Here is a 22,189-nt window from a genome sequence, read left to right on the forward strand (position 1 = left end):
GAGGCGTTTTTTGTTCGACTATCAGTGGAGACAATAAAAGCCTTTTTGGACAGTGAAATCTCTGCATTCGAGTCCTCTCCCTGCTCTGCGCCTGACAGTCGGCTTGCAACTCGAATTTTAAGCTCCCTCCAAAGATTTTCAATTGGATTCAGGTCTGGTGACTGGCTAGGCCACTCCAGAACCTTGATGTGCTTCTTCTTCAGCCACTCTTTTGTTGCTTTGGCGGTGTGCTTAGGATCGTTGTCGTGCTGAAACACCCATCCTCGACCCATCTTCAGCTCTCTCACTGAGGGAAGGAGATGTTGGTCCAGAATTCTACGATACATGGCCCCGTCCATCCTCCCCTCAATACGATGGAGTTGTCCCGTCCCCTTGGCTGAAAATCACCCCCAACGCATGATGTTGCCACCACCATGCTTGACGGTGGGGATGGTGTTCTTTGGGTTGTACTCGGTGTTCTTTGCCCTCCAAACACGACGAGTTGAGTTGAGGCCAAAAAGTACTATTTTAGTCTCATCTGACCACCTTATTCTAGGCCTCTTCTGAGTCGTCCAGGTGCTGAATGGCGAATTTCATGAGGGCCTGTACATGTTTCTTCTTGAGCAGGGGGACCTTGCGTGCGCGGCAGGATTTTAATCCATGACGGCGTAGTGTGTTACCAACCGTTTCTTTTGTAACTGTGGTCTCAGCTGCCTTCAGTTGATTCATCAGTTCCCCCCTTGTGGTTTTGGGATGATTCCTCATCATTCCCATGATCAGGGAGACCCCACGAGGTGAGATCTTGTGTGGAGGTCCAGACCGAGGGAGGTTGGCAGTGGTGGAGTGCTTCTTCCATTTCCTGATAACTGCACCGACAGCTGATCTTTTCTCTCCAAGTTGCTTTCCGATACTCTTGTAGCCCATCCCAGCCTTGTGCAGATCAACAAACTTGTCCCTGATGTCCGTAGAAAGCTCTTTGGTCTTGCCCATGGTGGTGATGTTGGATGCTGGTTGTTTGGGTGTTGACAGGTGTCTTTTATACGGGTAAAGAGGTGAGGCAGGTGTATTTGATGTACATAATTGGTTGGGATTGGAGCTGTGCCTTAAAGAAAGACTAACTGGCTTGTAGGAGCCAGAATACTTGCTGTTTGTCCAGGGGTTCGAATACTTGTTTTTTCTCATCAGACGGTTATCAATTTTTATAAATTCACATGATGTGACTTTCTAGAATTTTCTTTGGGATTCTGTCTCTCACTGTTAGAATGTACATATGATTAAAATAGTAGATCGTTGCATTCTTTGTAAGTGGGCAAACCTGCAAAATCAGCAAGGGGTCAAATACTTATTTCCCCCACTGTGTAAGATATGATATAAATATCTTGGAGTGCACTTAGACTCCCACCTCACCTACAAAAAACATGTTAACACTCACTAATAAGCTCAAACAGAAAATATATGTCTATAACAAGATCAGGCGCTATCTCACCCATAATGTCTCAAATATTTATCTACATTCTATCATACTGTCTTACTTATCATACTGTCTTCCCATTTAGTCTCTCACCTCATTTAGTCTCGATACATGTCGACCTTTCCTTTAAATATGTAAACTGAAACTGAAACTGAAATTGAAACTATGAATCGAGATTTTGTGTCTAAATTGACAAATGACAGAACTTTACTCCCCTGCATCAGAATGTCAAGTTTGATACCTAGTTCAAGCATTCTCCTTATCAACATGTATGAATCAAAACCTCTCACATTATGTGCAACAAATGTCGTTTGTTTAAACCGTGGGTTTCGAAAAAATCTGAGAAAATCGTCAACACAATGGGCGCCAAACCACTGTTTTTCCAATCTATTTGATTTGCAGCAGATAAGAAAAGGTTTGCGTAAACCATCTGTATCTCCATAGGTTTCAAAATCGTAGTAACTGCATTTTTGCAAAGTGGTTGAGGCTTGATGCGCTGAATGTAGTACATGTGGGGGTTCAACAACGCGTCATCTTGACTCAAGATTTCATCACATACGGCGCATTTTTAACAGGGCAATGATGTTTAGCACCGGTGCCATCAGCTTTCACATAATATTGCAGACCACATTGCAAGCATGTTTTGTTTGAGGTGCAGTTGCTCACATGATTCGTCGCGCAAAACACTTTATGTTTGGCATAGCATTCCTCGTTACAACAAGTTTTGTTACAATCGGGGCAGATAACATGTTTAAACCGCCGTTGTTTACAACGCGGATCGAGACAAATGTTAGTGTCCTTCACAATGGTGGTGTTGCCAGTTCTCATGCCCCATATAGCAATGCCTGCAAAAGAACGCGTGACCAACGAATGCCTCTATAGCTTTCACGCCATCGTAATGACCCTCGAGGTGTAAGACAAATAAAGTGTCTTCGTCTGTTTTGGGGTATTGCCTGTCGAAAAAAGTCAAGGGGCGACAGTCCTCTTTTCGGTACATGATAGTTATTTTCCGTTTGAGGACTTTTTCAAATTTATGGACATCCCCCAGACTCACAGGTGTTTGACAATTCAAACCCACACTCTCACGTACAAGTCGTGCCTATCGTGTGTCTTATTTCGCTGTTAGTGTGTCATGTAGCAGATAAATTAGTGAGAGAGCAAAACACAGATTGTTGTCTTTGTTACGAGGTATGTGTAAGTGCCGGTTTTTCAACCTCAAAATTTCTTTGTTGGTACTGTTTACCAGCCTGCGGCACATTCCACCACGCAGTGGAGTGACTAATTGTACAATAAGTTCTAAGCTCTCATCAGCCAGAAGCTCTGTATTTGATTGAGCTAAATGCTCAAGCATGTCTGTTACACTATCTCTGATAGAGTTTATGTCACTCATTTGCTGATAGATATGAGCCCTATCATTACCACCCACTAACTCAGCCTGAATCACATCACCTGGTTGTGCTAGCCTATCCACCTCTCCACCATCATCTATCTTATCTTAAATCTGTAGGTAAAAGGTTGCAAAATCATTGATGTTCGCTTGTGGTGGTATATTTAACTGGCTCCTTACCTCGACATTTTTTAAATATGGTCTGTTAACTACAACAGAACCACCCTGCTGAACAATTCTCAGTGGTCGCAAGTTAACATTGTTCACACGCATACCTGAAGAGCGTGTGCTGTATGTTGATGTGCTGTCATCAATAACATCTATTTCATGATGAATACAGCAGTTGTTAGGCTGAGGAATGTGCTGAAACGCTGGTGCAATGTCATCAGTTATTACAGAGCCGTTGTTAGGCTGGTGAGGCATGTGTTGAAATGCTGGTGTGTCGGCATCAATAACATCTACCGTAATTTTCGGACTATAAGTCGCGTTTTTTTCATAGTTTGGGTTGGGGGGCGACTTATACTGAGGAGCGACTTATATGTGAATTTTTTCAAAAATGTTAAAAAAAAAAAGTCAAACCGCGATAAACGAACCGCGATGTAGCAAGGGATTACTGTAATTTGAATTTCAAGCGATGTTAGCAGCGCGGCCGCGCGGCAGCGCGGCAGCGCAACAGTGCGGCCGCGCGGCGTGGCGGTTGTTTACAAAAAGGACAAAGATTAATCACGGGATGACGAAGATGACGAAGGGCCCTGTTAGAATAATTGGTTTTGCAAAAGTTGGGTGGGGGGGGGCGACTTATACTGAGGAGCGACTTATATGTGAATCTTTTCAAAAATGTTAAAAAAAAAAGTCAAACCGCGATAAATGAACCGCGATGTAGCAAGGGATTACTGTAATTTGAATTTCAAGCGACGTCAGCAGCGACGTCAGCAGCGACGTCAGCAGCGACGTCAGCAGCGACGTCAGCAGCGACGTCAGCAGCGACGTCAGCAGCGCGGCAGCGCGGTAGCGCAGCAGCGCGGCCGCGCGGCGTGGCGGTTGTTTACAAAAAGGACAAAGATTAATCACGGGATGACGAAGATGACGAAGGGCCCTGTTAGAATAATTGGTTTTGCAGAAGCGCTGGTCGGCCTGAACCGGAGGGCTCATATCTTTGACGGCCACGGCTGGCCCATGTACTTGAAACACAAGAACATTTTCAGCTCGCGAGCTACTTTTGAAATGACCAAGTCACAAAGATCTACCCACTAAAACAATAATTAATTATTTATATATTATATATATATATATATATATATATATATATATATATATATATATATATATATATATATATATATATATATATATGTCTGACGTAATTTTCGGAAGTCCAAATGATCACACATGGAACTATATATATATATATTTTTTTTTTTTTCACGATGACGTATATACGTATATATATATATATATATATATATATATATATATATATATATATATATATATATATATATATATATATATATATATGTCATCGTGAAAAAAAGTCCTCCCACTCCCTATGAAAGTGATAAAAAAAATTTTTTAGCTTTTTACTATGTCCAGCTGCCCTTTTTATACCCTTTCTTAAGTTTAAGAAAACAACAGGGATCTGACAATTGGAGGGAACTCGCGAGCGTTAGTGTTGTTTTGTTAGCGCCGTTGTTTGCGCACGCGTCAAGTGCGAAAAAAAAAAAACATTTTAATGTCACGCGATCAACCAGTAGTGGCTAGGCGATCGACCGGTCGATTGCGATCGACATGTTGGGCACCCCTGCCGTAGAGGATGGCTGAGGCCACCACAGAGTCATAGAAGGTCCGGAGGAGAGCCCAGCACGCACCGAAGGACCTCAGTCTCCTCAGCAGGTGGAGGCGACTCTGGCCCTTTTTGTACAGGGCGTGGGTGTGATCAGTCCAGTCCACTTTGTTGTTAAGGCGAACACCCAGGAATTTGTAGTTCTCCACTACCTCAATGTCCGATCCCTGGATGTTCACCGGAGTGAAGATGGGTGCTGTCCTCCTGAAGCTCACAGTCAACTCCTTCGTCTTGCTGGTGTTCAGCTGAAGCTGGTTGAGCTCACACCAGTCCTTGATGACCGTCCTATATTCCAGATCGTTCCCCTCCGTGACATATCCAAAAATTGCCGTGTCGTCGGAGAACTTCTGGATGTGGCAGTGAGTGGTGTCGTGGGTAAAGTCTGAAGTGAACAGGGTGAAAAGGAAAGGAGAGAGCACCGTACCCTGGGGGACACCTGTGCTGCAGCGCACCACGTCGAACTCAGAGTGATGTAACCTCACATACTGTGGCCGGTTGGTGAGGAAGTCCGTTGTCCATGCAGCCAGGCGCTGGTCCACACCCGCCTGGTCCGCCGCTGTCAAACAGCATTTTGTTTAGGCCTCAACTGGATGAACGTGACCTCGGGTCACGCTCATGTGTGGGATCTCAGTCCTCCACCACTTAGTATCACCATTAACCCTTTCCGCCTCCTTGTCTTCGCTCACATTTATACATTCATGTGTAAATGGAACATCAATATTACATACACGTTTGATACTGATTAAACATCGTGACAATAATAACACATACTTTCACAATAGTCAATTTAACACATAATCATATGTATGATCGTGGACTCTCCTAGTTAGCAGATTAAAACACTCAAGCATCTTCAAAATATATTTTGATAAACTGGTGACCTCTAGGTCAAGCTCAAGCGTGGGATTGCAGTCGTCCACCCACGGTATCACTGTCAACCCCTTGTCCTTACTCAACTCTTAATACATTCATGTGTAAATGAAACATCAGTGCTATGATGCTGCTCAAATTGCTACTAACTATACAATATTTCAAAGCAGAATAAAATAAAGTATATTGCAGCTTACTCTAACTGCGATTAACATGTCTCATTCTCATTACCTAACAATGAGCATGAGCTTCCCTAGTGAGCAAATTAAAATATTCAAGCAGTTTCAAAGTATATTATAGCAAAACAAAATAATATAACATAATCCCAAATTGTGTGTTGCTGTGCTTCAGAACAAGTCTTCATCTAATCGATGACTTTTTAAACTATTAATTTACTGTTAGGTCAATCTGACTTTGGCACCATCTTCTGGTGCAATTTGGAACGGGAATGGAGGTTTACTGGTTCAACCAACAAATTCCCGTTTGCCAATTTAACAATAGTTAATTTTGAAGAACTAATTTTCATGTCAAGCTTTGAAATTTGAAATTTCATCTTAGCCAATTCGTCTGGGCCAAATCCAATACACATTCACGCACCATCTTTTACCATCCTATCTACCATGTAACTCGACAACTGGCTTACTCAGTCGTCCTGGAGGCGACTCTGGCCCTTTTTGTACAGGGCGTGGGTGTGATCAGTCCGTTGCCACCGATTGTGGTTCGTGTTCCAGAGTTGCCGCCAATTGCGGTTCGTGTCCCCCGAGTAGCCGCCGATTGCGGTTCATGTTCCCGAGTAGCCGCCGATTACAGTTCATGTCCCCGAGTAGCCGCCGATTGAGGTTCATGTCCCCAGAGTTGCCACCTCGCTGCCTGTCACGGCAGTACTGTAAGTACTGTCTGCGTGTCACACCCGTCGGATTGTTCTCGTCTCTCGTCTCGTCTGTCATCATCGTTCCTGTCTTTTTCTTGTCTTTTTGTTCAGTTAGTCTTGTCCCTAGTCGAGCTTCTTATAGTCTGTCTTTGAGTTTTCCAATAAACCCTGGTCCAAGCTGCATTTGGTCGCCCTGCTCCATTCTGATCCATGACATTCCCCAGGCCGTGCCGCCAACATGAACTTCCCCCAGGCTCCCCTAATAACCCTGCTATGCACGCAGACGCAACACACATTCTATATACAGGACTGTCTCAGAAAATTTGAATATTGTGATAAAGTTCTTTATTTTCTGTAATGCAATTAAAATAACAAAAATGTCATACATTCTGGATTCATTACAAATCAACTGAAATATTGCAAGCCTTTTATTATTTTAATATTACTGGTTATGGCTTACAGCTTAAGAAAACTCAAATATCCTATCTCAAAATATTAGAAGATTTCCTCAGACCAAGTAAAAAAAAACAGATTTATAACAGCAAAACAAAATCAAACATTTGAAAATGTCCATTAAAGCAATCAGTACTTGGTTAGGAATCCTTTTGCACGGATTACTGCATCAATACGGAGTGGCATGGAGGCAATCAGCATGTGGCATTGCTGAGGTGTTATGGATGCCCAGGATGCTTCAATAGCGGCCTTTAGCTCATTTGCATAGTTGGGTCTGGTGTCTTTCAACTTCTTCTTCACAATACCCCACAAATTCTCTATGGGGTTCAGGTCAGGGAAATTGGCAGGCCAATTGAAGACAGTAATGCCAAGGTCAGTACATCATTTACTGGTGGTTTTGGCACTGTGGGTAGGTGCCAGATCATACTGGAAAATGAAATCATCATCTCCATAGAGCTTTTCAGCAGACGGAAGCATGTAGTGCTCTAAAATCTTTTGGCACACAAAGCAAACCGCGAGCCGACAAATGGCACAACAGTGGACAGTAGTAACAGTGAAATGTATATATTCACTTTGTGTCAAACATAAGTCATCGAGACAACAAAATACATTTGCTGGCGACCGTTAGTCGCCGTGCCGCTGCATAACGGCTACTCATACGATGCGAGGCAAATTTAAAGGAGCGTGCTGAAGCTGTCAATCAAATGGCGCGCACACAAAGCAAGCCGCGATCCAACAAACAGCACAACAGTGGACAGTAGTAACAATGAAATGTATATACTCGCTTTGTGTCAAAGACGCACACGATCACAGCAACATACTCAGTCGATACCAGCAACCTTTAACTTACCGCTGCGCACAAGTGAATGGGTATAATGTCTAGACCCCGAATGTAAGACGACACCCACTTTTTCAGTCTTATTTCAATGCAAAAAACATCGTCTTATATTCGGGCCAATACGGTATAGCTTACCGGGAGGATCCGCTTCAACAGGGAGCGCTGAAGAAAGGAGCCCAGCGCTGAAAGGGGGCGAAGAAGAGCGTTGCCATTCAAAACAATAGAAGCAGTTGAATCCGTTGCCTCATTCGTACGACGGAAGATGTCTCAAATTAACCCCGACAAAGGTGACCAGGCGCCGGGTAGCAAAAGGGGCCTTTCCCTGCCCATTTCCCGAGTGCGATTGATCATGAAGAGCTCCCCGGAGGTGTCCAGTATTAACCAGGAAGCCCTTTTCCTCACCACCAAGGCAACGGTAAAGAAATGCTAACTGACGTTCGATTTTCGGCTAATCCAAAGTGCCCATTCTGATTCGTGATCTTCAACACACTTTTCTATGTTATATTGAACCAAGAAACTTGTTTTACGTAAATCAAATCCCACAGCATATAAACACAATGAAATATTCATGTCGTTTCTGAAATCTAGTGGAACACAGTTATGATTCTGTTGTATAAATGGCAACAGGTTCAAATATGTTTATAAATACACGTTACCTGTTACTTTCTGCCATCGAAATGAAGAGCAATTAATTGTGTGTTACTATAGGTTGGTGACATAATTGTGTGTTACTATAAGTTGGTGACATAAACAGAAATATCTGTGGTAAAATGCTAGTTTTCTGATTAATTAGGTAAAATTTCCCCTGGCACACCTGACGATCTCTCAGACACACTGGTTGGAACTGTTGTACAGTGCGTTTGTCGTGTTTTTCTCAAAGGAGATGTTTGTCCAACATTTGGCGCTATCGTCATTCAGCAACGGCCAAGGGAAGGAAAGCAAGAGTTTGTCCTACAGTGACCTCGCCAATGCCGCAGAGGAGATAGAAACTTTCCAGTTTCTAACAGGTGACACTCTCGGCTCACATGAAGCCTCTCAAAAGAATTGTACTTGTTCGTGTCAATCTCTTGTAGCAAGACCGATGTTCTCCCCTCTGCAGATATCCTCCCTAAGAAGATCTTGGCTGGTGACTACCTCAAGTCTTTGGAGCAAGTGCGAGAAGAGGAAGAAGAAGCAGCTAGCTGACTTGTAAAACGAAATGGGCGTTTGGGGCAGATGTGATTGCTGAACTTTTAATCCCCCAAAAGAGTGATAGGAGTCATGTTGACTTGGCGATGGTGCCTTCAAAGGCGATTCCGTATCATGTGAACTTTGTACATGGATGCTCACAGGAAGCTACCGCTGGACACTGATCATCTGGTCAACGGTTTGAAATGTATGCAGTTGGGAAATTCAATAACTATCATGGCTGTGACCTTTCAAACTGGAGCGGATACTGCATTGCAGCATGATCGTAAAAGCAAACATAGCTGGCCTGTCGTGTTAATTTTTTTTTTTAAATCGTGTCACGCGAGAGCTGAAATACTTGACATTTGTTGTTTAAGACTATTTTTCCACATGTAGTTAGTAAACAAAAAGGGCTGTTGCTGAATTATCTCTGAATCATTTTATTAAATGGTTTTAGATCAGCATGTGAGAGCCTAAATCATGCGTCAATTTAATTTCGTTCTGTTTGGTGGTTAAGACATTTTATTTAATAGCAACCCATCATCCTTGCACAGTTTACCATGAAATACATCTTTTCAAATTCTGAACCACCCTTGAGCATCCTTTCATGAACCCAGTTGATGTCTCTGAAAAAGTGCAAGCCCAATCTTGTTCTCGTGGTCACTGGCGGATGAGCTTGTGGAGTCTGAGCTGCATGTGCATGAGATTCTCCTCCAGGCTGGACAAGTGCCTCTCCAGGGAGGATGCTAGGAACTGGAGGGCGAACGCCAATTCCCTCGCCTGGGCCAGGTGCTCCTTGACACTGTGCACGGTGTGGAACATAAATTACACGTAGCACAAGATGGGGGATGACAATGGCTGGAGCACAAATGAGCCAGATGTCAATCTAAAAATTACAATTGAGATTTTAAGTTCAGTATTGACAAATACATGCCACCAGATGGCAGTGTTGCCTTCTAATGTGTGTGTGTGTGTGTGTGTGTGTGTGTGTGTGTGTGTGTGTGTGTGTGTGTGTGTGTGTGTGTGCGTGTAAAGCTCAATTTTAACGTAGTCCCACTTTGCTACAACATTCCCAAAATGATTTGCCCTTTGTCAAGATGAAGGCCTTCCACTAAATGGTAGCTAATCACAGAATGTAGTTGTAATATCATAAAAAGGGGCTCTAATGCCTTCAAAAGAGTTGCTGTCCAGACTCATACAAAGACAGTGAATCACCTGGTGAGGAGTCCTCCGTCTTTGCCGTCTTTCCTCTTCTCCTCCAGGGAGACGAAGACCTTCTCCATGGTGTCCAGGGCCTCCGCCACACTGCGGTGGTCCGAGAGCACCCCCTCCACCTCGTCTCTAGCCTGCCGCTGGTAGGAGAGTCCCCCTTCCACGCGGCAGGAGATCATCACACCCTCTAGGGCAGCCCGGTTCTGCAGTGCCAGCAGGCGGGAGCGGGCCAGCTCCTCGGGCCTGGCTACGTTCTCCCAACAGATTCCCGGCGTGGACGAAGGCAACCAGAAGCGCTGAGTGCAGTTCATGGACCCCAGGGGGCTCTGCCCCACTGCTGCTGCTTCAGGGGGGCTGTCAGCGAAGAAGCGGTATACAGGGGAGAAACCGGAACCCCACTCGTCATTGGGCCAGTAGTCCTCATCTACAGAGACGTCTTCACGGGAGGCGCACGCACAGAAGCCCAGCAAGAGCCAGGTCCAACTCCACATTAATCCGCAGAACATCTCCAAACTCTAGAAAAAATAATTTCTTGTAGATTGGGACATTTGTAAAATATTTTTAATACAGTTTTGAATTGGTTTATGCAAATACTGTAGACACGTTGGATTTTTTTTTCTTTGTCATACAATTTATTAAATTAAATTTGAATCACACATTAAAAGCAAAATCCCCCCAAAAATATTTTAAAAGCCTTTCCTTGCATGACAAACTTGTGTTAATTCTTGCAACCTCACAGGACGTGGCATAATAGGCCCACTCAAAACGTATTTCATAAGTCCCAATAAACATCTTTTGGAATTTCTTCACATACGTAGAGTATGAAAACTGCAAAGGTTCCCAAGCCCTGTTTGAGACAATATGTAACAAGACTGGCAGGTAATTAGGACTTGAAAAACTGAGACACATCCTGTCATGTACAGTGAATGCTGTTACGTCATCACACACAAATACTTGCCTTATTATTGAAACGAAATATCCGTCCTTGCTTGCACGTAAACCTTCCAAAGACAGTGTGAGCGACTGAAAGATGTGCGAAATAGTCCTACCGAGCTCGTCCGCTCCAGCTGGCTGAAGTCATCGGAAAGAATGAGTGCTGGCCCATAACGCGCGCTCACCCTTTACTGCCCACCGCCACCAGCAACACCGCGAAAACGTTAACTTGTCGAGAGCAGACTGCACACACGGACAGGAAGTATGTTGTTGTTTTGATGGAAAAATAGACAAAAAATTATTTGAGCTCCGAAACAACAGTTTGAAAATGTGTTCAAGCAACATTTTCTTTTGTGTGTGTTTTTGGTTGTATATGAACGTACCACATGTCTTTATAAAGCCCCAAGCCAGAAACTTGACATAAGCACTTTGGAATGGGAAGTGAGTGCAATACATTTCTGCACAATCCTTCAAATCAATGCAGAAATACACACCGTGGTCACTTGATTAGGAACGCCCAGCAGTCAGCCGGATAATCGCTCTCAAATTTGTTTCGTTGTAATCAAAACATAAAATTAAAAACTCGAAAGGTTTGTAAAAAATACTTTCTGTGCAGAATTATTAAAATAATTCGAAGATATAGTGACATCTGTTGGGAGCGTTCTGTAACTGCATTCACCATATTTTCGTGCGTCTGCGCATGCGCCTCACTTCCGCACCTCCCCCTGTCTGGCAGGCCGTGGCGTGACGTCACTCCGGCCCCGCCGCTATTGCTGGCTGTTGTCGGACGGACCTGCGGAGAAAATAGCCGAGCCACCCCGCAAGCCACCGACGGCAACGGGCTCGCCTCCTCCGGCCTTGCACCGACCATGGCCTCTGACGGCACGGACGAGCGCTCGCCGCTGCTGTCCACTCCCAACTCGGAGAACGTCACCCCCAACGCGCCGCCCTACCTGCACGATCCCAGCCACCGAGGTAAAAGTGTGTGGACGTATGTAATTGAGCTTTTTGCAGCAAGCAAGGACGCGGGTGAGAGGGGGGGGGGGGGGGGGTTGTTCTGTGAGAAGTGGAGCAGTGGGTTACGGACCGGAGGCCTGTCTCAAGAAATGCTACATCACCACTCAGGCTAGGCCTGGCAAGATAATAAGAATGTGTTTTTATGGGTCAGTTGCGCTGTAAAGTGCGTTTGGTGTCGTCATCACTCACATGGTCGTCACGATCATTGAGTGGAATCATCAAAGTAAGATGAGCTTAGTCAAATGTGGCCCATCATATGTTTTTGTTTGTTTGTTTGTTTGTTTGTTTTGTTTGTTTGTTTGTTTGCTTTTACGCAAGTGCTCACTCACTGTCCTGCGACTACATTGCCATTTCAAGGCACAAAATGTCATGCTAATTCACTAACTGCATGTTCAGCAACGTACGACACCTATGGTGTGTAAAGGGGGTCATCGTCGCTACGCCAACCAGGCCGGCGCTCACATGGCAAGCAATCACATGCGTCATAAGGTGGGCAGGAATTGAGGCCCGTGCGGCGCCGTTTTCTTGCAACCGAATTCACGATTTTGCTTCATTTGACATTTTCAAACAACCGGAACGTATCAAAGGAATGATCAATTTGTGACACAAACTAACGATTGTCGCTTTCCCCGAAAGCGGAACTGCCTCCGCCGTACACGGCGATCGCCAGCCCGGACGCAGGCGGCGTCCCTGTCATCAACTGCCGCGTGTGCCAGTCACTCATCCACCTTGACGGCAAGCTGCATCAGCATGTGGTCAAGTGCACACTCTGCAACGAGGCCACCGTACGTTCCCGCCGCGACGTTGCTGCCAACGCGACGTTGCTGCCCCCCCCAACGTTGCTGCCGCCGCCATCGTTCACTTCTCTTTTTTGCAGCCCATCAAGAATCCGCCCACCGGGAAGAAATACGTCAGGTGCCCCTGCAACTGCCTGCTCATCTGCAAAGACACTTCCAGGAGGATAGGATGCCCGCGACCCAACTGGTACGCAGCCTTCCGCTGGAAGGAGACTCCACCCTAAAACCAGACCCCTGATCTATTTTTTTTTTTTTCTGGCTGTTCCTCAACAGTAGACGCATCATCAACCTGAGCCCGGTGATGGTGATCCCTGAGGACCAGCCGGCCCAGCCTGCCCTCCCCGTTCAGCCCGAGGGCATGCGGGTGGTCTGCGGTCACTGCGGCAACACCTTCCTGGTATCTCCAAAATTTTGGATGCCAAATAAACAGCAAAGGAACCATTTTAGCGAGGGCATCTCATGTCCATGAGATCTCATTATTCTCATGATATTCACATAGTGGACACTTGATTAGGTAAGACTGCACGCACAATACGTCATCGTCCTCTCTTGTCTTTTGTCTCAGTGGCTGGAGGTGCGCTTCAACACGCTAGCCAAATGTCCCCACTGCAAAAAGATGTAAGTACACAAGCACACATTTTTGGTGGTACACTTGCGGCTCGACTGCTAATTCGCAAAGACTGATCTGTGAGGACGAGAAATCAGGTGATGATGAAGCCACTCGGCCCCCACCCCACCTCCCGCTGCGTCACATGGGAGGCATGTGAGAGCTGAAAAGAAAGTCGAGCATCCCCTGAATGCCGATCATGTGACCGAGTGAGCAAGCGAGAGTCATGTTTGAGCTGCCTCGGGTGACTTTTTTTTTTTCAGCTCGTCTGTGGGTAGCGCCCTCCCGAGGCGGCGCTGTTGTGCATACATCACTGTCGGGGTGATCTGCATCTTCATCGGCGTGGGATTAACAGTAAATGTCCCCACCGTCCTGTCCTGTAGGACAAAATTAGTTTTTTTGTTTTTTTGGTTTGTAATTTCTCTGTGCTTGCTTCCAACAGGTGGGCACTCGTGACTTTGCCCGCCGCTACAACGCCACGTACGTGTCATGGGCACTGGCCTACCTAGTGGGCGTCATCTGTTTGGTGCGGGCGTGCTACTGGGGCGCTATCAAGGTCAGCTACCCGGAGAACAGCTTTGCTTAGATTCTAAGCCTTAGAAGGTTCCCGGGACCGCCCCTCTTGCCTTTTTTGTCCCCACATTTTTTTTCCTCTCTGTGAATGACCAAATGGAGACAAATTGCAAAGAATAACATTTTGCTTGCTGCACTACAGTTTTTTTTTTTTTAATCAAATGTGAATTTGAGGTCGTTTTTCTGCCAGTTAGTGACCAGCTGAAGGAAGCTGCGCAGCTCATCCAGTTTTTATTCATGTGGTGTTTGTGGGATAACAATAAATCAGATGACCATTTTCATGCATTGGTGGCACCTATGCATAGCAATTGTCGCCCTCTGCTGCCCATCGTGGTTAACTACAAATGTTGCTCCCATATGTACTTTGGTATGCAGATGAAATGTTCAGACACTAACGTATACGGGCAGTCTCGCGTGTCTGCTCTGAAACTCCCATGTGTGCCAACGTTTGCCCCGCAGTATTACTCGAGTGTCGTTCTGTTACTTTATTGTCATCTGTTTGCTTTTAATGAAGCTAATGAAGCAATACTTAAGTTATTTCTTTTTATTTTTTTTTTACCTCCCACTGTTTGCATGTTTTCAACCGGTTTGCGTTGTCCATTACAAGAATTCGCCTCACGCCAGTGAACTGTTTTTTCAAGAATGTAGAAGCCTAAAGTAGCGCTCAGCATCCTGTGGCGCATCCTGCCCACGAGGTGGCATTTGTTTTGACTGTGACCTGATGAGCGAAACATGAAAGGATGTACATATTGTGGAGGGCTAAGTTTGGTTCTTTTAATAAGTGATTATTTATCAATAAAAAGATAAACAAACGTGGACTTATGTGGTTTTGTTGGAATCTTCAAGTGTGGGCTTCCATGGATGGATGGTGAAGTCTGTTATATCAGATTTTTTTTCACATTTCTAATCAAATCATGTTTTCATTGATGGTGATAACAACTTTCGGGACAACTTTCGGGACATTGACAGGGCAGACTTACCTGTCTTGTGTGCTGACACCGTGAGTTTGATTCTCGCATATGACGGTGTGAATGTGGGTGTGGGTGTGTGAGTGACGGTGTGAATGTGCGTGAGTGACAAAAAAAAAAAGAAAAAACCTTTGAGACCTGCCCGCCGCCAGAGAGAGACAAAGAAGCCCCACGTTGCAAGGTAAAAAACAATGAGCTACACAACATTTCTTTTATTTCACGTGTTTGAAGCTTTTAGTAACATTGACTATGCACAAACGACTCGTGTGTAGGAATTAATTCATTTCCTACATTTAAAGAAGCATGTGCTGTTGCTACAATCTCTGAAATGCAAGCGCAACGATGACATCACATTGATGAATACGCACACACACTGGCAACCTGCTCGTTTGTGTGTGTATTTTGTACTTTGTATTGATACAAAGAAGAAACATGGAAGTAATCAGCTCTATTAAGGGTTATGACGTCAAAAATGTGTGTGTGTGTGTGTGTGTGTGTGTGTGTGCGTGTGTGTGTGTGTGTGTGTGTGTGTGTGTGTGTGTGCGTGTGTGTGTGTGTGTGTGTGTGTGTGTGTGTGCGTGTGTGTGTGTGCGCGTGTGCGTGTGTGTGCGTGCGTGCGTGTGTGTGTGCGTGCGTGCGTGTGCGCATGTGTTTGTGCACCAAGTATGGGCAACATGCTGTCCTCAGTTGTTGTTGAGGACCCACCATGAAGCTGAAACACACAGAAATGTCATTAGAAATACAAATGTAAGATTTAAAATATAGCAACATACACAGAATACAAAAATATTGCTTCATAAGGAAGAGGTTTTGACGTGAGAATCGTTTTGATGTTTTGAGGCGGTACCAGGGAGCAGCATGGTGGTGACGGTCTCGGGGGTCTCCAGGAAGTCCACGTTGGCCCTCTGGAAAGTCTTGCTGGAGTTGCTCTGCAGGTGACTACGCAAAACACAAGAAATGCTTCAAAGCTTTTCAATTCCTCGGTCCATTTTATTTTGCTGTGTTGCAAGCGAAAATTTTGACTTGCATGAGCTTCAGTCACTCTGCCACTAGATAGCGCCAGCGACATTCACAACATTTGTGCAAGTTGATTTGAGTGCATGAATGCAGGAGGGCGAGGACACTTACTTCTTCCACACGTTGTTGTGCTCCCAGAATTCGTAGAGGATGAAGCGCGACTCGTTAGCCAGCCGCTGAAGCGCCACGCTGCACAAAGGTTATTCAACGTTATCGTCGTCACAAATTACGTCACACCCCCGGAGATTGTAAGGGTTTTCTCAAGGCCAAACCCGTTGCACTGGCTGCGAGTCACATGTTAAATGTCAGAAGCCGCTCGAGGCCGCAGCCTCTCATCCAAACTCAAAGTGACAGCGCACACACAAGGATGGAAGGAGACGGGTGACGTTGGCTGAACAAGTGCAAACATGCTGATGGTTGCACCTCACTGCCATCAATTGTGTGTGATTGCCGTGTGATGTGTTTTCACACTGTCAAACCAAGGACGGATGCGTTCAGTCAACCTCCTGGACCGCTCCACTTTGCTTCCGACCAGCCATCGTGCATCCAGAACCCGACCTACTTACGGCAGCCACCTCCCTCCTCATCCACTTATCCATCCACTGGACAATGTAAGTTTGTGTGCACTGACTGTAGACATCCGGTCTGGGCGCTGGCAGAATCCATGTAGTGTCTGAGCGCCAGGCGAAACTCCTCCAGCTCGTCCTCCAGCACAGACAGCTGTCTCTGCACGATCAGGATGTGCTGTCCACGTGCACACACACACGCCCGCCATCAAGAAAACGTGTTAAAGAAAGTACCGTTGCCATGCCAACCGCATGTCATCATCATCATCACCACTTGGGGAAATAACACCTAGGTAAAAATGTTGTAAGAACGCACCAGCTTGCTCTCTGGTACGTCGTCTTCGACGGGTTCCAGGCGGATCTCCTGCCGACATGAGACAGACGTGTGATGGCGCGTGCCAACGCTAACACGCCGAACACGGCTATTGTTGACGGGGGCGGTGCGTCATTTGTGGCCATTATTGGACAAGCACACATGCCCTCATTGGGGGCTTACAGACACGCAGATCGGGAATGTTAAAAAAAACTGCAAACATGAGGACGAACCTTCTGTTCCAGGCGGTCGATGAGCTTCTGTAGCCTGTTCACTTGAACTGTCCAGTGGCTGTCCTCGTCGTACGCACCTGCAAGAAAAAAAAAAACAACACAGAAATGAGACGGGATCAAATGATTCTGCCTCTGAAACATTTTGGTGCGGATGGTGTCCAAGTTTGTAAATCTTCTGGCTGGGTTGGTGCATGTAGTTTCCAAATGATCAAGCTTCTGTATGATCTCTTCTGGTTCTTGTGCTAGCAGCCCTTCGACTTGGTCTTACCCGAGTTAATGAGGCCCATGATGGGGTTGTTGGGGGAGAGGCTATTGTTCCTCTGGAGCCTCCGGTTGGACCTGCGACCCGACAACTGGATGGACAGAACCTCGGGTTTAGCCAGACCGTGTCTGCGGGAACAAAGAATATATCGGCGTGTCTCCTCTTCTTTCATGACAGAATCCCTGCGCTGAAATCATTAACCGGCCAGCGACGAGAAAGTCTCAGCGGCGCTCGAGTGTGGGTGCAGGTGCTAATGGGCCCGTTTGGCCGCTTACATCCTCTTATTCCGAGCGACGAGCTTTAATTGCGACGCTTAGACCCCCTCAGACTTCAATCTAAAAGCAAACAAGAGGCTTTCAACAACGCATTTTCACACGTCTCAAAGTGAAAAGCAATTTGGAAGCATGCGGGTCCTCTGGCAAGTACGCAGCCATTTTAAGATAATATTTGATCTGAAGTATTTGCCAACTTTATGGTGTGACGGCCAACAGGGAACAACATTTGGGAGCTGTGTTCAGAATATTTGGTGTGGTTCAGTCACGTGGAGATCCACATTCAATGTTCGTCTTATCGACAATCCCCCAAACAGACCAACTGGGATGGCGCCGCCATGGCAACAGGCGTGCGTGTGCCGCAGTCGCGTGCTGACCTTCATCTTTTACTTCTCGCCATTTCAAAGGAGCTCGCGCTTTCTCCCCCAAGGAAAGCCGGCCAGCAATGTGATGCCACGTCCCATCCACTCACTTTTCTCTGCGAGTCTGGTCGGCGGTGGTTTCGGCGGCGCATTCCAGTGAGCCCTGGAGTGAGTGCAGCTGATTGGTCGTCTCCTTCAGCAGGAAACGGGTCACAAACTGCTCCAGGTGGGTGGACTCTTGATAATACTGTCAAGCAGGAGGAGAATAAAATAATGAACAAAACAATCACAAGCGCGGCTGCACGAGGGAGGATGGGCTGCCCGACACGCCGAATCACCGTCGTTCAACGTCTAATTAAAGTCCGGCCAGCAGGATCGGAATTCATTAGATTGTAGACGCCGGGATGAAAACAACGGATAGCAGTTGGTGTTTGAACGAGCACCGCCGCGGTTTGGGAACCGTTTGTGGGAACTCAAGTGGCAAACGATGCTTGTCGTATCAAAATAAACACGCTTATCATTCGTCACTTGAGTGGCAACCGTATATGGTTACCTTCATGGGAAAAACAAAACGAGGACTACATTAGGCAAAAATCACTTCAGTGGCAACTATATTTGGATGGCTCATATTACTAAGTTCTGTATAGCGGTGTTACTTTTTTTGAAGAAGACCTAAGTGTGTCTGTTCACTCATGTAAATAGCGTCGTCGTGTCTGCTTGAAACATATTGGCTCTTTACATTTTCTTGCAGCACCCACACGCTCGCTCGCTCACTCACTTGTCAATGCACAAAGCGGAAAAGCAGCACCGTATTGGAACACGCTCTCGCTTGATGAACAAATATGGGTCATCACATTTATGACTGGCCCAGTTCTCACCTTCTTGGTCTTGTCCATGGCCTTCAGGATAGACATGTTGAGGGCTTCCAGGGCGGCCAGAACATTCTCGTACTCCCCCAGGTGCTGCGAGAAGTACTCTGCAAAGAGGAAAAAAAAAAAAAAAAGGGAAGCCATGTGCAAAAGTGACGCGGTGGCCGCAGGTGTCGCTTACGAAACGCATCAGTAGCGCGGCCCGCAGGGAGTGCAGCCCAATGCACGCGGCGCTAGCCCGTACTTCCTGCGCCACGTTGTCAGGTCATGTTTGGACCTGATAAAATGGTACAACACAAAATCTAGTTCACTTACCACACAGTTCATCTGTGTCCACGTTGCTGCGGTGCAAACACACACACACATACACACACACACAGTGAGGCGCATGTTCCTAGAAAAGCAGCATCCCTTCTTGGCAGAGGTCATAATTCTTTTGCGCGCTGATACCTCTGAATATTTCATGTGCCCTGGCTTACTTGTGACTGAAAGACTGCGTTCAATCCAGAAGGTGCGGAAGATGAAAGGACGGCGACTCACTCAGTGTGGTGGCTGTCGATAGCGTGGAAGAGCTCCTTCAGTTCCTCCGACGTAAGGACACCATCGGAAAAGTAGGCCTTGAACTCGTCAAAGGACAGCTTGCCGTCGTCTGGGGACAGAGAACCAAATGATCAAAAGTGCCACTCTGTCTGCCACTGTGTCATGTGACGCGCAGGTGTCCGTGGAGACATTGCAAGCATTCCATTTTGACTTGGCTGTATTTTTTAGGTGATTTCAACGATATATTTTTCTCTCTTCCAAAGGTCGCTCATGCAGCTGTGAACTATTTGGCAATCTTTCTTGATGAAAAACTCTGATGGCGATGGGTCTGGTCACTCGGTTGTCTCCATGGAAACCGGCCATCAGTGGGGAATCACAATCTGAATGTCGCCATGAGAACGACAACACCACCACGCAAGACGTGTCGGGAGATTCACCGTTTTTATCCGCTCGCCGCAAAATCTGCAAGAGAGACAAAAAAACTGGTGACAAATCTTTAAAGCTGTGCAGGTGTGTGTATGTGATTGATGACTCTGTCAAAGCGACGACATGTTGTTCAATTATTGGTGTGGATCTCCCACATTGGACGTGAAAGTAGGCTGACCACATCGCCTTTGAACACATGGGTCACTCGCTGGCTTGTTGCTTCCACGGGGAAAACAACAATGCCCGCTCCCTTCACTTGCTCAATGATGCAACAAACCCCCACAAACTTGTTAGTCCTACAACGATTGTTGTCTGTGTAGGTCCGCATGCATCTGGTTTGGGATCAATTCCCACTCTAAAGTGTAACGGTTCACGCCACCTCAAGGAAAACAAATAGATCAGCCCACACCACCAGTTTCACAGATCTGACATGTCCATCAAGACAAGACGGATGCAAAGGTTTCAAGGACCCATGTCTGAAATTGAACAGGAAGTTGGACGAATTGGCTATTTTGAACAAATGCTTGGAAGTTGACAAAGGCCAACTCGGGAATTTGTTTGAATATTCCCCCCCACACACACACACACACACACAAAACGTCTGACATAATAATGCATTTCTTTATTGTAAGGTAGCATATTTTTTTACTGGAGGAATCCAAAGGAGAGAAAGTCAACGCAATCATAACATACTGTATCTAAAACTAATGTTCTTATGTTTTAATATATTTTTAATTGGTTTGTTGAATAGTTGTTTACAAGGAAATTAAATGGGAAAAATACAATACGATACTTACATCACTGAAAATGGACATTCCCTTTTTCAGCTCAGTCTGGGCGCCTGGCTCCTCGCACACAGGTTTCAATTCCTCTGAGAAATCCATCGTCAAAAATATCAAATATTGTGTTTTTTCCTGTCTGGTAAAGTGCGCAGGAATGTGAAAGACTGACTTAAGCTGCGCTCTGCGTCTTGTTTTCTGTTGCTGGTCTGCAAGCTGTCAAGTTGTTAGAAATACTCCCACACCGTTTCCGTTTTTTATAAAATGGAACACTTTCGATGTTGTTTTGTCAGTTAAACAAGATTATTCAGGATGTAGCATCTAAATCACCATTAGCTGTGTGACTTCAAGCGAAGTGTTTCCATTGACAACAGTACAGGTAAAATATGCTTTTATTTTGATTGCAATACATGCTAGCATCCGTTTTTGTCAAGTTAATTTGACGCATTAGCGTGAGTACAACCTCTAAAATCCAAGTCAATATTGATTAATTCATCTCTTATTTTCTTTATTTCGTAGATTCGACAGTTAGCTTGATATAACATTTATGTGTCGTTTGATGCTATTTATATATAAATATGAACATAAATATAGCCGATGGCACACGTCGTTGTGCTTCAGACAATTACCACGAGAAGGCGCCAGAGCAGTCAAAACGTGCGCCCATCATCAATTCAACCGCAGTCCATCGCCTTACGTCCTTAACCGTACGTGTTTTTTGCCCCCGAATGTGTCTTATGTACACAAAATGGGTCAGAGTGCATGTGAGCGTGAATAATAATTAACAGTAACAGCTCACGGAATGACAACGTTGCAGTGTGGTTTCTAGATAACGTAAATCTAAAGAGTTACATAATACAATTATATTTATTTAGTGTGTTCGAGAGGCCACGAGCATTCTGGGATATTACAGCACGTCAGTTTGTTTAAATCAACAAATATTTATATTGATATAAGTGGGCAAACTGTAACAATACGAGCGAAAAATAAATAACGAGCGTGTTCATTGATGTGGCTACGTTGTTGACATTTAACGAGATCACGGGGAAAACTAAACGTCACTGGTGACCAATTCTCGCGATATCAAAGAAGAGCTCTGTGATTGGTCTAACGCACCAAGAAGGGGCGGCTTCGTGGTCACGTGCGGGGCAGTTGCCACTTGCTTGGCATCTGGGACATCAGCGGAAAGTAGGAGTAGAAGGAGGAGAAGGAGCCCTTGCAGGAAACGACTTGTCGGCGACAGAAATAAAAATGAAGGTTGAAGAGCGTGCTTTGCGGTGTCGCAATGCAGTCTGACAAAATGGCTTTGAAACGGTGGCGGGTGGATTTAGCCCTGCAGCGAGGCAGCTAGTAGCTAGCCGTGCAGTTATTTAAAGCCATTCAGCTGGACAGGGTGAGTCTCAACAAACAACTTTCTCTACTTAGCACCCCCTCACTTAGCTTCTTCCGTCCAATGACCGTAACATGATCCCAAGAAAGTGTCCGGGCCACAAAGCGAGGAGACGTGATGACGTCACGTCCACCACCACGAGTTAAACGATTTGTAAAACAGCAGGACAATTTG

At 45.6% G+C, this 22,189-nt stretch overlaps 4 protein-coding genes across 10 annotated transcripts; 2 read left to right on the forward strand and 2 right to left on the reverse strand.

The window, feature by feature from the left end:
• The first annotated feature begins 7,875 nt into the window (after positions 1–7,875).
• chrac1 (chromatin accessibility complex subunit 1) lies at positions 7,876–9,357 on the forward strand. The gene is made up of 3 exons (XM_049751186.2): positions 7,876–8,127; positions 8,593–8,719; positions 8,812–9,357. The coding sequence occupies exons 1-3, from the start codon at positions 7,975–7,977 to the stop codon at positions 8,895–8,897; spliced, it is 366 nt and encodes a 121-aa protein (XP_049607143.1). The 5' UTR covers positions 7,876–7,974; the 3' UTR covers positions 8,898–9,357.
• On the reverse strand, positions 9,304–11,505 carry si:ch211-57n23.1 (uncharacterized). 4 transcript variants are annotated; one of them, XM_049751153.2, is made up of 3 exons: positions 11,141–11,505; positions 10,095–10,622; positions 9,304–9,681 (listed from the first exon to the last, which is right to left on the reverse strand). In XM_049751153.2, the coding sequence occupies exons 2-3, from the start codon at positions 10,595–10,597 to the stop codon at positions 9,540–9,542; spliced, it is 645 nt and encodes a 214-aa protein (XP_049607110.1). In that variant the 5' UTR covers positions 10,598–10,622; positions 11,141–11,505; the 3' UTR covers positions 9,304–9,539. The 4 variants fall into 4 exon arrangements, with proteins under 4 accessions (XP_049607110.1, XP_049607108.1, XP_049607109.1 ...); XM_049751151.2 differs by having other exon boundaries at positions 11,050–11,505; XM_049751152.2 differs by having other exon boundaries at positions 10,095–10,606; positions 11,141–11,500.
• Positions 11,506–11,760: 255 nt separating this feature from the next.
• pip4p2 (phosphatidylinositol-4,5-bisphosphate 4-phosphatase 2) lies at positions 11,761–14,830 on the forward strand. Its single transcript, XM_049751140.2, has 7 exons — positions 11,761–11,999; positions 12,678–12,826; positions 12,919–13,025; positions 13,112–13,235; positions 13,404–13,456; positions 13,709–13,799; positions 13,888–14,830. The coding sequence occupies exons 1-7, from the start codon at positions 11,894–11,896 to the stop codon at positions 14,029–14,031; spliced, it is 774 nt and encodes a 257-aa protein (XP_049607097.1). The 5' UTR covers positions 11,761–11,893; the 3' UTR covers positions 14,032–14,830.
• Positions 14,831–15,183: 353 nt separating this feature from the next.
• Positions 15,184–21,882, reverse strand: necab1 (N-terminal EF-hand calcium binding protein 1). 4 transcript variants are annotated; one of them, XM_049751112.2, is made up of 13 exons: positions 20,644–21,015; positions 19,858–19,882; positions 19,421–19,529; positions 19,196–19,221; positions 18,890–18,987; positions 18,122–18,258; positions 17,384–17,505; positions 17,116–17,192; positions 16,886–16,933; positions 16,635–16,747; positions 16,115–16,192; positions 15,834–15,925; positions 15,184–15,698 (listed from the first exon to the last, which is right to left on the reverse strand). In XM_049751112.2, the coding sequence occupies exons 1-13, from the start codon at positions 20,728–20,730 to the stop codon at positions 15,670–15,672; spliced, it is 1,041 nt and encodes a 346-aa protein (XP_049607069.1). In that variant the 5' UTR covers positions 20,731–21,015; the 3' UTR covers positions 15,184–15,669. The 4 variants fall into 4 exon arrangements, with proteins under 4 accessions (XP_049607069.1, XP_049607071.1, XP_049607070.1 ...); XM_049751114.1 differs by lacking the exon at positions 15,184–15,698 and adding an exon at positions 21,742–21,882 and having other exon boundaries at positions 15,705–15,925; positions 20,644–20,717; XM_049751113.2 differs by lacking the exon at positions 15,184–15,698 and having other exon boundaries at positions 15,705–15,925; positions 20,644–20,717; positions 20,798–21,020.
• Between the last annotated feature and the right edge of the window lie 307 nt (positions 21,883–22,189).

The sequence above is a fragment of the Syngnathus scovelli genome, chromosome 19 (genome assembly GCF_024217435.2).
Source record: "Syngnathus scovelli strain Florida chromosome 19, RoL_Ssco_1.2, whole genome shotgun sequence".
Taxonomy (NCBI): Eukaryota; Metazoa; Chordata; class Actinopteri; order Syngnathiformes; family Syngnathidae; genus Syngnathus; species Syngnathus scovelli.